This window comes from Cuculus canorus, chromosome 1 (genome assembly GCF_017976375.1).
Source record: "Cuculus canorus isolate bCucCan1 chromosome 1, bCucCan1.pri, whole genome shotgun sequence".
In the NCBI taxonomy this organism is placed as follows: Eukaryota; Metazoa; Chordata; class Aves; order Cuculiformes; family Cuculidae; genus Cuculus; species Cuculus canorus.
In genome coordinates this window covers 80,004,544-80,019,408 of record NC_071401.1, presented here as the reverse complement: position 1 = coordinate 80,019,408, position 14,865 = coordinate 80,004,544, and the positions used below count along the sequence as shown (strand labels likewise).

General features: G+C 43.5%; 1 protein-coding gene across 1 annotated transcript in view; it reads right to left on the bottom strand.

The window, feature by feature from the left end:
* The window catches only part of REPS2 (RALBP1 associated Eps domain containing 2), a 97,925-nt gene extending 94,175 nt beyond the window's left edge, over window positions 1-3,750 (bottom strand). The window contains exons 1-2 of the mRNA XM_054060093.1: window positions 3,579-3,750; window positions 3,195-3,535 (exon numbers count right to left, since the gene is read on the bottom strand). Coding sequence (XP_053916068.1) covers window positions 3,195-3,535; window positions 3,579-3,750 — 513 coding nt within the window. The remainder of the gene's footprint in view (window positions 1-3,194; window positions 3,536-3,578) is intronic.
* Window positions 3,751-14,865: the final 11,115 nt, after the last annotated feature.

Genomic DNA, 14,865 nt, shown 5'->3' with positions numbered 1-14,865 from the left:
TCTTTCACCTAAATAACCTCTTAGATCCTGCCAACTAACCTTAAACCAAACAAAATCCTTCCCTGTTTGCTGTCTGGGAGCATGCAGCATTGCTTTTCCCACAGGAATTGCCATATTTAATATGAGGATTCCAGCCAGGATGAACCCACATGATTTTTGTCTAGACTGCAAACCCTATCATTACAGTTAAGGAAGGTGGAAGGAGATTACCTGGGATGTTTGTGAGCATCTTTCCAATCAACAATAAATCTCAAAGACCGTATAAGGAAAGGGTCCTTCTTTGTGAAAGATTAGACTCGCTTATTACACAAGTACAAATCCCTGAAGACAACAGCACAGGTTCAACACTTTGCCATGGCACTGAATGCCAGTTCTGGAAGCATACTACTAATCTGGAAAACCACTCCTCAACTAATACCTTGAGAATACAAAATCTTTAAATTGCACATCACTTACAATAGGGCTCATAGATACCTCTTGTTACAGCTCACACAAAGACCAGGGAACGGTGTTAAGTACCTTCTGGACTGTGCAGGCTCTGTTTCATAGAAATCCAGGATGAGTTTCCAGTCCAAATCTCCCCTTTCTGACAAGGTTAAACCCAGTATGACTGTGTCTCACTGTGTCAGTTGGGATGCCTGCATAATAAGCACTAATTGTGACAGACGGGGATTTTAAAACACTTATTTTATTAAAAAAACAAACAAAATCAAACAAAAAAACCCTAAAACTTTCACGGTCAACAACTATTTCAGAGAAAATATGTTATCTTAACCCAAACAAGCTTCCTCTGTCTAAAGGCAGTGTTCTCTGTACTAGCAGAAAACATATACCTCTAATCTCTGTGCCTTGTCCCCACTGCTGTTAGAATGGTAGGGGTCTTTAAACAGAAGCTATTACATTGCATTTATGGAGGATGACAAAAGACAAAGTATCAGCAGATGTCTCAAACTATCTTTTGGGGTTTTCCTTATCACAATATCCATATTTCTAATCTTATTTTCTTAAAACACGTTATGTTAATTCATTTTTTTCTTAAGTTGTGGTAAATGTTAGTAAGAATACCTGACAGTGGTGGGCTTTGAGGGCAGACACTCAAGCCACAGAGCAGAATGCCATTGCGATTAATGACATATAAACAAGAGTGGGAGGGCAGGAAGGAGAAAGAGAAACAGCCCCAGATCCCATAGGCCTTATTATCTGAATATTTCTGAAGCCAATTACAGGCTTGTTTCCCAGTAACATTCTCTTCACAGCATAAATATACCTGGAAATAATCGAAACTACTGGAAAACAAGAACATTAAAAAATACAAACAAAACCCAACATTTTAAGGATTAAGTCACACATTACAATCAAAATGAGCTCCAAAACAAACTTTGATAAAAACATGATAATCACTTTCACTTAAATGATAAGGAACTACATAGCAAAAATAAGAGTTTTTCCCCTATAAATCTTTGGAGAAAAAAAAAAAGTAACTAACACCAAAGGGACAGAAATTTACTAACAGGATTTTAACAATTTTCTTAAATATGCCTTTTATGAAATTAAACGCCCTCTTCCTCCTCTTTGCAAAAGATCTAGCACCCTTGGTGCTAGATTCATAAGAAGTCCCTGCTTTCACTGCTCACCTGCAAGACCAAAGCCACAGTCGGGCTCAAAACAAAGCTGCACTATGACGCTCAGTAACATTTTTGTTTTGCACGTCTGGTAAACAGTGCAAGTAAGAGATGAAAAATATCCTTCACGTATCATCATTTTCATTCAGAATAAGGCATGTAATGTGAATTTATATAAATCATTAGAGGATTTCCTGACAGCAGAGCAGTTTAGTACTCTCGATGGTGGCCAGGTAACTATACTTCTGCTCAGTTGCAATATGACAACTTTTTTCTACTTGATAAACAACTCCAAATGAAAAAAAAAAAAAAAGCCATATATCTTGTAAATAAAAACGAAACTTAACGACAGGATTAGTTTGCTGCCAGAAGCATTATACAACTACAATGCATTAGTCAAACCACTAATCTACAGGTGGAAAAGACCACAAGCCCAACTCTCTGCCCTGTCACTGGCAACTGGGTGGCACAAGCCTTCTCAGACCCTGACCAAGCTCCTCCTCAAAACTATGGGAGGTTTTACCTCTTTGCCTCTCTCGGGGACCTCCTCAGGGACTCTGATGCTGTCAGAGCCTCTCATCTCCTGTCTAAAGGCGCTCGCTCTCAAGAAGAGACTTATAAAAAAACCACGTCATTTTACCTACAGATTTCTTTTCCCCCAAAACAACACTTAAAAACCAAATTGCCAGCAGCTAACCACGTCGCATGTCCTTCCCAGATCTGTAAGCGCAGCTGTCCTTATGATTTTGGGAGGCCTTTTTAAAGAAGTTAACGGTATTCCCAACCCGGGAGATCGCTCAGAACATCATCCCGTGCTCCACCCGGTGCCAAAGCACCGCGCCTGTCCCCAGTACACACACACCGGCAAGGAAGGAGGCAAAGAAGGAGAAACACCAGTACTGAACACTGGTAGCATCAGTGGCTTCTCTGGAAGAAGAGAAGAGACACAAAGCAGCGCCGGACACCGCCGTGCGCGGGGTGACGCCGCTCGGGCACCGCGGGGCACCGGCGACCGAGCGGGGGCAGCAACTGCCCCGCAGGGCGGAGAGAGTGAAGGAGACAGGGAGAAAGGGAGGGAGCGCGTCCCGTCCCATCTCATCGCATCCCATCCTAACAGGCCCCGTCCCCCCGTCCCAACCCAACCCGTCCCATACCACGCCATCCCGTCCCCGCATCCATAACCCGTCCTGTCCCCCCCCATCCCAACTATACCCGTCCCATCCTGTCCCCTCCTATCCCATCCCGTCTCATACCACCCCTTCCCATCCCAACAGGTCCCATGCCACCCCGTCCCGTCCCAACCCATCTCGTCCTGTTCCATGCCACCCCGTCCTGTCTCATAACATTCCACCACGTCCCATCCCCCCATCCCAACCCAATCCGTCCAGTCCCCTCTCATACCATCCCGTCCCTTCCCGGGTGTCCCATACCACCCTGCCTCCCCATCCCAACCGGTCCCGTCCCCCCCATCCCAGCCCTACCTAAACCCCACCGTACCACCCTGCCTCATCCTATCCCGTCCCGTCTCATACCACTCTGTCCCTTCCCAGGTCCCACCCCGCAATCCCGCACCTGGAGCAGGGTGTCGGGGGGCAGCCGGGACGCCCGCAGCCTCTCCCGCACGCCGCTGCCCGCGGGGGGCTGGGGCAGCCCCGCGACAGGAGCTGCTGCTCGCTCGGGCTCGGCGGCAGGCGCGGCGCGGCGGGGCCGGCGGCGGGGGCGGCGGTGGCTCCCGCCGGGCCCTGCTCCATCGCGGGGCGGCGCCGGGAAGGTGCGCTCCCCGCCCGGGCTCCGCAGCGCCCGCCGCCTCGTCCGCCCCCTGCCCGCCCCCTGCCGGCCCGCCCCGCCCCGGGGACCGCCCTGCGGGCTCCCCCCTCCCACTCCTGCCCGCCGGCTTTCCCTCCTGGTTTTTCCTTTTTAATTTAGGTTGGTTTGGGTTTACTCTTAAGGACCGACCGCTCGCTCCCGTCGCCAGCCCAGGGATGCGTGGGATCGCATCGCTGTGCCGCAGGGCAGAGCCACGGGAATCGCGGGGTCCAACGCAAAGCCGGAGGGGCAGAGGTGTCAAAACCCCGACACGAGGCTGGGGGGCATCGTCTCCCCCACGGCTGCCTGTTGCCCATCCCATCGTGACCCCGTTGTACTCCTGAGCAAACCAATATGAGCTGCTATGGAGAGGGCAGTGTCTGTGCTAATGCCTAATCTAATCGTGGAAATGAATCCCTGCACCGTGGTCTGCTGGTGCCCGTGCCCACCATGCCTCTACCAGCCCTCCTGGAGTCACAGAATCACCAGGTTGGAAAGGACCCACTGGATCATCGGGTCCAACCATTCCTAACACTCCCTAAACCATTCCCCTCAGCACCTCATCCCATCCCTTAAACACCTCCAGGGAAGGTGACTCAACCACCTCCCTGGGCAGCCTGTTCCAGTGCACAATGACCCTTAACGTGAAAATTTTTTTTCTGATATCCAACCTGAACCTCCCCTGGAGGAGCTTGAGGTCATTCCCTCTTGTCCTGTCCTCTGTCACTTGGGAGAAGAGGCCAGCTCCCTCCTCTCCACAACCTTCTTTCAGGTAGTTGTAGAGAGCAATAAGGTCTCCCCTCAGCCTCCTCTTCTCCAGGCTAAACAACCGCACTTCCCTCAGCCGCTCCTCGTAAGACTTGTTCTCCAGCCCCCTCACCAGCTTTGTTGCTCTTCTCTGGACACTCTCCAGAGCCTCAACATCCTTCTTGTGGTGAGGGGCCCAGAACTGAAAACAGGATTCGAGGTGCAGTCTCACCAGTGCCGAGTACAGAGGGAGAATCACCTCCCTGGACCTGCTGGTCACACCGTTTCTGATACAAGCCAAGATGCCATTGGCCTTCTCGTCCACCTGGGCACACTGCTGGCTCATGCTCAGTCGGCTGTCAACCAACACCCCCAGGTCCTTCTCCTCCAGGCAGCTTTCTAGCCAGACTTCTCCTAGTCTGTAGCACTGCACAGGGTCGTTTTGCCCCAAGTGCAGGACCCGGCATTTGGCCTTGTTAAACCTCATGTCAGGAGAAGTCCCCATGCCTCCCCCTCCAGCACAGCCCTGCCTGACCTCCCTTGGGAGCTTTGGGAACTGTGTTCAAGAGTACTCATTTTCTACCCCGGTTCTGTTTGGTTTTTCCTTTTTTTTTTAAGTTGGTTTGGGTTTGAACTTAAGTATCGACTGCCTGCTCCTGTCGCCAGCCCAGGAGTATGAGTGCTGTGTGGGACATGGCACTGGTGTGTTGCAGGGCAGAGCCACTGGCATTGTGGGGTCCAGCAGAGCTGCCGAGTGGGAACAGAGGCATCAAAACCCCTCCACGAGGCTTGGGACCACGTCTCACCCCACGGCTGCCTGGTGCCCATCCCCACAGTGCCTTTGTACTCCTGAGCAAACCAATGTGAGCTGCTATGTGGAGGGCAGTGCCCGTGCTAATGCCTAATCTAATCATGGAAATCAGTGCCTGCACCATGGTCGCCTGGAGCCCATCCCCACCGTGCCTCTGCCAGCTGCCCATGCCTCCCTCTCCAGCACAGCCCTGCCTGACCTCCCATGGGAGCTTTGGGATCTGTGCTCACGGAGCTCAGGACTACTCATTTTCCAGCCTAGGTAGAATGGGCCCTCGTCAGTACTGTTTCCAAAAGAACCAGATGCTGCTGAAAGTGCAGCACCAATGCTGCTGTAAGGAAATGTGATAACGTAATACCCTGAGCTGAGTCCTAATGGACAGCCGTGACAGTTCAACGGAGAACTAGCTCACCGTGTTCTCTATAGTTTTTGCTGTAACAAGAAGGGCAAAGAGCGCCTTGTTAATGCGGATAAGATTCCTCTTCATTAATCCGTTGTTAGCAGTAAACACCGTAAATGTTCATCTGAAAGGTCAAGCACCACCTTAAAAGTCAGGTCATAACCCAACGTGGGAGGGCTCGACACAACCCAGCAGCCTCTTCATGGGTCTCACGCTGGTTTCAGCATTCTTGGGAAGATAATCAACCTGATGGTGGAGCTTGTGAATGCCGTTGACCTGCAGAAGAGTGAACAGCTCTCTTCTCTGCGGCTCTGGGGCTGAGATACAGCTGGGCCCAGGAGAATCAGATTACCTACTACTTGCTTACAGTCCTGCATCATTAGCAACATGTGGCTAACATTACAGAATCACAAGGTTGGAAAGGACCCATTGGATCATCGAGTCCAACCATTCCTAACACTCCCTAAACCATGTCCCTCAGCACTTCATCCACCCGTTCCTTAAACACCTCCAGGGAAGGCGACTCGACCACCTCCCTGGGCAGCCTGTTCCAGTACCCAATGACTCTTACTGTGAAGAATTTTTTCTGATATCCAACCTGAACCTCCCCTGACGGAGCTTCAGGCCATTCCCTGTTAACCATGTTCATAAACAAAAACCGTTTAGCAAGTCAATGTTGTTTAATTTCTATCTACTTGTTTACTATTAATTCTGGGAAAATAAAAAACGCAAATGTAATAATTTTACATAAAGTTTTTACTAGGACATATTTGGTTAGGGTTACTTCAGCTGAAATTTCTATCAGTTTAATTTATGGTCTGTAAGCAAAAAAATTTGCTAGATCATCACTTCTGTCCTTGTTAACCAAGACTTGTTCTCTCTTTTTAAAACTTTCTTAAAACTACTTTACCCTCTCCATACCATGCATGCAAGACGCGCAAACTCTTAATTCCTCTAATCTGAAATGAAGATCTGTGCCTGTCTTTGCAGTGTTTGGAACGTATAATGGGTTGGTAGTCGAAGTTATTGATGGGTAAATAATTGATGATTGTGTTTAAGGATGGAGTGTTATGGAGAAATTCCTTTAGGGATAGTGGAATGTCGTGGTATTTCCTCATTTCAAAACATATTGTTTATAAGGAAGGCAAAACTATTTGAGAAGCTGAATCTCGTAGCCTGACTTAAAGTGGAAAAGACCTGTAGTAGCTCAGAAAAATTCCGTGAGTCCTCATGAGAAGCAAAACCCCTTAACTATTGTTCACCTGGAGAGGTTCTTCACCTGGAGAGTCCTAAGATATTGCTGGACCTTCTCCATATTTTCAGTCAGGTATACAATACTGCTCAGAGAACATAGTACCAGCAATGTGGATATGATGTAGGGCTTTACTTAACTGTTGTCATATTTAACTACATGGCTGTCATGAAAATAGAACAGTATCTTCAAACTAGCTTATAGGAGGAGAGCTAGTTTACAGCTGAACTTGAACAAGAGGGATTTTACGCTTGCAAGCAAAGAAAAATAATGTCAATGATTTGTTCTAATTGTACATTTTGCTGTGCTTGAAGATGCTCATTGATAACTGACCAGCTCGGTACTTGTGATGCTAATGCCTCATCACAAGAAATACTCCCTTCTCCAACACCCCAGCAGACACTGTTTGGCCTTTGTTGATGCGTCTGCCTCGGGTTTTTTTAAGTATTTCTAAGATGGACTATGGCAGGAAGATATTGGAAACACCCACTGTCCCTGAACACAATAGTCTGTCTTACCAGCCAAACTGCGTATTGCACACAAACACAGCTGCTTTTTTTTTCCCTTTGGACAATTTTCTCTTCTTTCTTGACCTGTAAAACCTGCATTCCTCTCTCCACACATCTGACACTACTCAGAAACAACAGATGGCTGTGTTCAAAAACATTCTACCCTGGTATTGTAATCTCCAACCTGTCGTCTCCCAGACACTAAAAAAGTGAACCCCTGCAGTCTGAGGGAGGAGGCGAGGAAATCCATCCCTCTTGTTTCTGCAAAAGGTGTTAGGTGTGACCTCGTCAGATGTAACGGGAATACAAGACGTACTCAGGTGTCTGCCTGTCACCTCTGAATTATAGGTGTACGTTGGCACTCAACTCAGCAGTGCCAACCACACCGATTTACTGTGCTGAACCCAATACTTACATGAAGCTTTAATCCACCCTGGGTGCTAGAATTCCTTTCTACACAGTCCAGGGCACCTCAGTTTCCTTTCTGTGCAACAGTATTAAAGCTCCTTGCGTGCTTCAAAGTTCTTGCGAGGGTACGTTACCTCAGACTGTGAGGCACTTCATAATAACAGAAGCCGTACAAGTATCATAGGAAGAGAGTTTCAACCTTCCTGTTTACAGGGAAGTTGTAATGTCACTACAGGTTACAAAACTTCCCTGTGACTAAGAAATGCTACATGTCAGGGAATCAAAACAATTCAAGTATTTATTGTTTGTGAGGAAAAAATAATGTCAATAATATAAACCGGATTGAAATCTGACTTATCAACGCATGGTTAAGATCTGTGTGTGGTCCTCCTTTCCTCCTTTCCTCCCCACCCAAATAATAATGCAATTATTTACTCTAACCCCAGCCAGCAGAAGTCCTGCAAACAATTGTGTGATAGCGTGTAGGAGACTGAAGTTGTAGTGAAAAAAAAAAAAAAAAAAACATTACTTCCACAGACATGGTATTAGGAATAGCAGTAATGTGTATGATGTGTATATTTTTCTTCACTATGAAATTTATTGGTGTAAATTGTCATGTATAATATGACATATAATACATAATCGCCAGCAAAAAATTCCTCTCAATATTTTAGTATTTTGGGGATCCTGGGAACCATTTTTCTTTGAGCATTACAGCCAAGGACCAGTCACTTGAATTTGTAAGTTATTTCACTTGTCTTTGTATTCAGACCATGCCAAACTTGCACTGGTTCAAAATGCATGAGACCTGGCTGACAGCTGCTTCCCACTGACAATGTAAACACCCTGCATATCACCAGAGGAAACTTCAGAAACATAAGCAAATCTTTGGCTGCAAAGCCATAATTTAGATTTTCCCAAATCAGTTCAAGTGAATCTCACCTGTCGTTCCTGATTACAATTCTTTTTATTTACTCCCTTTGCAAAATGAAAGAAGATTGATGACACGCAACTGATGGGGCAGGTTTCCCAGCCACAGCATCAGGCATGTTGAGCATATAATTGACGAGCTTGTAGTTTCACATATCGATTCAGCCTGCAAATACTCTTATTATTCTTTGCATTGTTGCTTTCATGAAGACATTCCATCTCTAAGAAAAACAGGAGAAATGGTTAGTGAGCTGTAAAATTTGATTTCCTGTTTTCCAGCTCTTTAATACCTCTGATGCATGAAAAAACCCTGAGATACAGTAGCTTTTTCCTATCTCTGAACAATCCATTGTTTTCAAAAATTAGATGGCATTGTAGGTAAAAGCTGCTTTTTCTGAACAGATTGTAGAAGATGCAGTTCATGTCAATTTTTTCTGTAGCAGCTGATTACCTAATAGAGAATAACAGTTGCTGCCTTATAAAATATTTGACAAATATCCATTTATTATTTGTGTGGGAAGGGAAGGAGGGCCACACACAGATTTAAGCCATACTTTCATCAGTCAAATTTCAATCTAGTTTATATAACTGACATTATTTTTTCTAGCAAACAGTAAATACTTGAAATGTTTTGATTTAGTGGTATGAAGAGTTTCGTAGTTACAGGAAATTTTTGCTACTTAAATGATATCACAACTAGTTGTATTTAGGCAAATCTTTTACACAGTTCTTTTACAAAGATTTATGCATGGAGTGGGAGCTCTGGTAGCATAAGCCTAAGCCCAAGCCCATCCACACATCTTTCTAAGAGCAAGGCCAGAAATAGTATGCTGCTTTTTAGGAAACTTTCCAGGAAAATACAGCATCATTTCCATTCGTTTTCATCAAAGCCCCTGGCAGTTTATTTCTTTTAAAACAATGTCTCCACATGATGTTTTTTTTAAAAAAATAATATTTTACGTGCACATTTTCTATTTTTTTATTTTAGTTTTGAAAGATTATCCTCTTTTATATTCTGTAGATGTAAAAGGTCACTCAACAAATGGGAGAGTTAGAAAACGTCATTCCTCTGCCATTTGTGCTTTAACTTAGGAATTTTGCAAAGCCTTCAGCAACCATCCAGACACTTGGTTTCAGCCGGAATACACCCAACCTTACTGTATTGCCAGGCAATAGTTCCTAAAGGTCATATCATCAGCACACTTGAAAGCTTGAACCAGAGGAAGATCTACATGATCCTAGAAGTCACATGCCTAAAAAGTTAAAAAAAGAAAAAGTGTGTCCTATGATTGTTTTCTCCTACAGACACTAGTTAAAAGATAGATCATAGAATCATAGAAACATAGAATGGTTTGGGTTAGAAGGGACCCTAAAGATCATCATGGGCAGGGACACCACCCACTAGGTCAGGTTGATAAAAGCCTCATTCAATCTGGTCTTGCCGTATATCCTGAAAGTCTGTTGTATTCTCATGGACAAGGAGGGAAACACATGTTAGGCAGAAGGGGCTATTATAATACAACAGCGTAGATCATAAATAAAGAAAAGTTCTGAGTGCTTGATGAGGTGAGTAATGTTCTATCACTTATTTTTTTAAAACAAACTGTTACTGGCAAACGCAATCTTAAGTGAAAAATAATCACAGAGAGGGACATTAATCATTACAACAAAGCTATTAATGCAAAACAAATGTTTATTTTCCATTTGAAGTAATAACAATTAAGTAAAAAATCACTACATGCCTCTTTTCTGTGTGTCCTTCTCCTAATTTGCCTCTCAAAAATTTTGCTTTCTCATTAGGAAAAAAATTCTAAGTGTTTGGTTATGAGATAACCTCTTGACCAAAAAGGGCTTTCAACTCTGCTACTGCAGTCTTATGCTTTTTATGCATTTTTAAGCTAAATAAGTTCCCTTTAAGGCAAGTAGCATGCTCTTATGCCATATTCCTAGTTACATTTTAACACAGCATATGGTCCACCTTGTCCTCTAGTTAATTCATGAACTCAATATAAACCACAAACAAATCAACTGCAATACGCTCTGTCTTCTGCTGTTAGCACAGGCAGTAGAGACACACCAACAGTAAATTCTATTTACGACCGATTTTCCCAGACCAAATACATCTACAGCAGTCGTATTGCAATTGCAGTAAGTATCGTTGCAGGCACCTTCTGCATGAACATTCATCATGGCTTTTATTCTTTGCAGCATAATGGGCCTAAAGTCCTTTACAGATTTGCTGTTGAGGTATCTAAAGCCAGGATTTAAAATGGGAGTAGCATCAGGCCTGAAATAAAGGCTAGTCTGAGCATATGTAATTTTATGTTATTGAGCCAACATCACATCAATTATTATATAAAATCTTATATTTTTAGTTACATGTGTTCTTATTGCCAGTATTGACTTGCAAAGAATAAATATTGTTAGAATACTATCTGCTTTGCCATTTATATATGTTCTTCATTTTTCTCCCTGGTATAAGAATTCCAGGCAGTTGACAGCTGACATATTATTATTCAGTGTTGAGATTAGATATTAAATGTCATCACGGTGGAGAGGGAAGGTACATGAAAGGAAGATAAATTACAGTCTTGTGACTGAGGAGTGTATCTTAGCGAGACTCAGAAAAATCTGGTACTGCTCCTGCCTTGTTAGTAGTACAAAGAAAAAGTTTTCTAATTGTACAGCAGTCTTGTGAGATACAGGCAATTGTGAGGCATTCGGATGCTCGGAAAGGGTGATGGGGAGCAAATAAACTCAGTGTAGGACTAGCAATCAGGAGATTAGTTCTGAATGGAGCAATTTCAGTTGTGTGACAACAGTGACTAACAGGAAATAAGTTGGTGAAATGAAGGATTCAGTTATGTGGTTCAAAAGTTATTTCATTTTTCTGTGCAGACAGCCAGGCTTCCCAGGACACTTAAGTTCAGGGATCTCATGTAGGAGCCAGACCAGCTAGCTTGCAAATCAAAGTGCTACAGCAGCCCATGCCTAAGCTGGCAAGGTCAGGGGATGGGTAGTGGCAAAGTTCTGAAGTTCGAGCTACCACCTGTGAATTGGGAGTAGTTTGAACGCGGGAGCGTCCCATGGAGAAGAACACAACACCTACAAGGAGAGCTCTAGATGGAAGAACGATCAGTGACACCGTAAAAAGGAGACATCAGGTTTTAGAAGCTCTTGCATATAAAAGAAGTGAAGAGCATCTCCCACACTGCCGCTACCCTAGGTCATCTCCCTCCTTTGAGTGATCCCACCCTTTCCCTCCCTGGCTGTGGGTGACCTGGGACCTCCCTGTCATCGCTCTCTCATCCTCCTTGCCAGTGACTTCCCCCTGTGTCAGAGAGAGAGAGAGAGAAAGAGAGAATGAAAAGAGAGAGAAAGAGAGAATGAAAGAGAGAGAGAAAGAGAGAGAGAAAGAGAGAAAGAGAGAAAGAGAGAGAGAGAAAGAGAGAGAAAGAGAGGGAAGGGAAGGGAAGGGAAGGGAAGGGAAGGGAAGGGAAGGGAAGGGAAGGGAAGGGAAGGGAAGGGAAGGGAAGGGAAGGGAAGGGAAGGGAAGGGAAGGGAAGGGAAGGGAAGGGAAGGGAAGGGAAGGGAAGGGAAGGGAAGGGAAGGGAAGGGAAGGGAAGGGAAGGGAAGGGAAGGGCATGCTGTCTCAGGCAGCTCTGAGCATAGCACTGGACAGCTCAGGGCTGCCTGTGTGGATCCGCCTGGACATATTCCGTGTCTTCCCTTGGCATGCACCACTTCAGAACAAAGCAATAAATGCAGCCTTTCCTGTTTACTCCTCTGGGTGTGGTGCATCTACTGCTCCTGGCCCTCACATTAGAAAAACAATTAAAGTTGGGCCACAGGATGTGTAGCTACTGTCTAGTGGTTGGTCAGTTAGGTGTTCCACAAGTATTTCCTATAAAAACGCTCTGATTCTGCCCATAACCAATATTGCTGTTTGGGTGCAAGAACACTGCAGTGAAACTTAGGATTAGTCTGTCCTAAAAAAAGCATAGGTAGAGATAAAAGGTTTTATAAAATATTGCCCGTCTACATTAAAACTCCTAGGGATGCCTAGTGGTTTTGCTTTTACGTAAGAACAAACTGAACAGTGTCTGTCTTGTAGCTTTGCGGAAACAGTAAAGGGATCTGATGAAGCCACAGAAGAACCATTTGGAAGTAGGACAGCTCAAAAGCGAAGTCCTCAGTACTAGAATCCCTGATCCCTAGTGAATATGTACCCTCATTTTTTAGCAAGCAGACAAACATTTTTGAACACTCTTGTACTTTCCATATAGTTTAAATAATATACATTTGTCAAGTCCTGCTTTCTCTAAAACCATGGATAGCTTAAGGAAGGAACATTTCCAGCATATCTTTTATAGTTGAATGTGTACTTACTCAAATTGATTTGAAGGAGTAAAGATTGCTCAGAGGGGTTCTGGGGTTTTTCTTCTTTTTTGCTGCTAATTTATTTTTCTTTTGCTCATTGAGGGTAAACAAGACAAATTTTTGTGAAATCTATATCCTAGTGCAGTTACAGATGAGTGTATTAATTTCTAGAAAAGTTTGTGCTATTGGTGTCAAATTTATTAAATAGCAATATTGGGATAAAGCAATATGAGAAACTTCATTAAGTATGAAGATCTACAGTCAAAGTCAGAATAGGGCTATCCTGAGTTTTCAGGGTAATTTTACTGTGTTTTGTAGCATAATTTATTCTTTGTTGTGCTAACTCTCACTGCATAAACACAGTCAGGGTCAGGTCATTCCATACCCTGGAGGGCAGACCACTTTTTACATACTTAACTTTAAAATCCACGAAAGAATAATGAATTTACAGGGATCTACACACAGTTGCAAAGTTAAGTGTGTGCAGGATAATTACTGCAAAATGGATAGCACTGCAAAATGGATAGCACTGTAAAGATTTGCAATAAATGAGTGTGCCAGATGACACTGGATCTCAAAAATTAAAATACAGTTTTCTATTTCAGTGAATTGTCATTGAAGCTTTAATGGAAGAGTGGATCTTTATGAAGGACCTAAACGAAAAGTCATCATCTAAAAAGTCAAACAACTTTCCTAGTTAGAAGAAATGTCATGGAAAGAAAATTAAATACAAAGAAAAGATAAAGCTAGGAAGAAGAGCTAAGCAGGATGAGTGGGTATGAGTTTTGCAAAATCCTTCAAGATTTAAAAATATGTGAGGATTTAAAAATATGAAGGAATTTATCAGCTTTCAGACAAATGCATTTCTTCTAAGTTATTCATATTATAAACATTTCAGCAAAGGGAGCAAAGGTGCTGATATTGCATGGTAATATTAGAGATGCTTGAAATTTGCAGTACAAAACCAATCTCTCCAGGACATTCAGAGAACAGATGTTCAGAGGCAATGTGCTGCTTGGAGTACTTACAAATCAAAAGCGTATGAGAAATGTTATATCTGCTGATGTTCACAAGAAGCACAGATTCTCTTTTGTGGATTTTTTTTTTATGTCAGCTCTAGTAATCCTTGATGATCCTATAGATAAAATCCTAATAACTTATTCTGAGAAAACTCAGAAGAGATATGCAGCTGGAAAGTAATTTAGTTATCAGCATTTCCTAATGAAAAAAGAAAAAATGTGAGAAGCAGGGCTTCTGAAGTGTAGTTTCCTCACAGTTCTCTCTTGTCCAGATACTTGTGTGCCCACAAGGGGTTGAAGAAAGACCTTAGACTGTCCCCAGTAAGAATGCTGTCTTGGTCTTTCTCTACCTTTACAACACTGGCAGAAAGCCTTAGTCAAAAGGTTCTTTCCTTCTGGAGACTTGAAGGCACTGGTATTAACTTTCACCTAATGCAGTCACTCAAGCCAGTGCACAGCAAACTCAAAACATCTTTATTGAAATATTTTTTTCTTCCTTGATAGATCCTTCTGTTTTCTCTTGCTTTCTTCAGTCCAGATGACTACTGACGGACTGTTGATCCTTATTCCCTTTCCTCAAGTTCTGTCCTACAAGCTGGGCAGGTGAGTGTTGTGTAAATTGAAGAACTTGCATGAAGCTTCTCCTGGAAATTTAGCATCATATGTAACCGGGAGAAAAAGCAGTATAACTGCCATAGCAGCTATTAGCCAAATCTTACGTTATCAGTTAAATTAAAACTGAGAAACAACTTAATGCTCAGACGGAAGAAATTAGCATCCAGTTGGCAAGGCAGCTATATTAAACCAGATACCAATCTCAGCACCACCAGAATTAATTAGGAGTAATTGCAGTCTACTTCTGCACTGAAAAGAGTAATTTTTTTTATGATGGTGTATTTTCTTATCTTTGTGTTTGATCCTTTAAGATTATAATCACAATTTTAAATGTTACTTTCGTTTGATTACTGAAGATGGTATCTG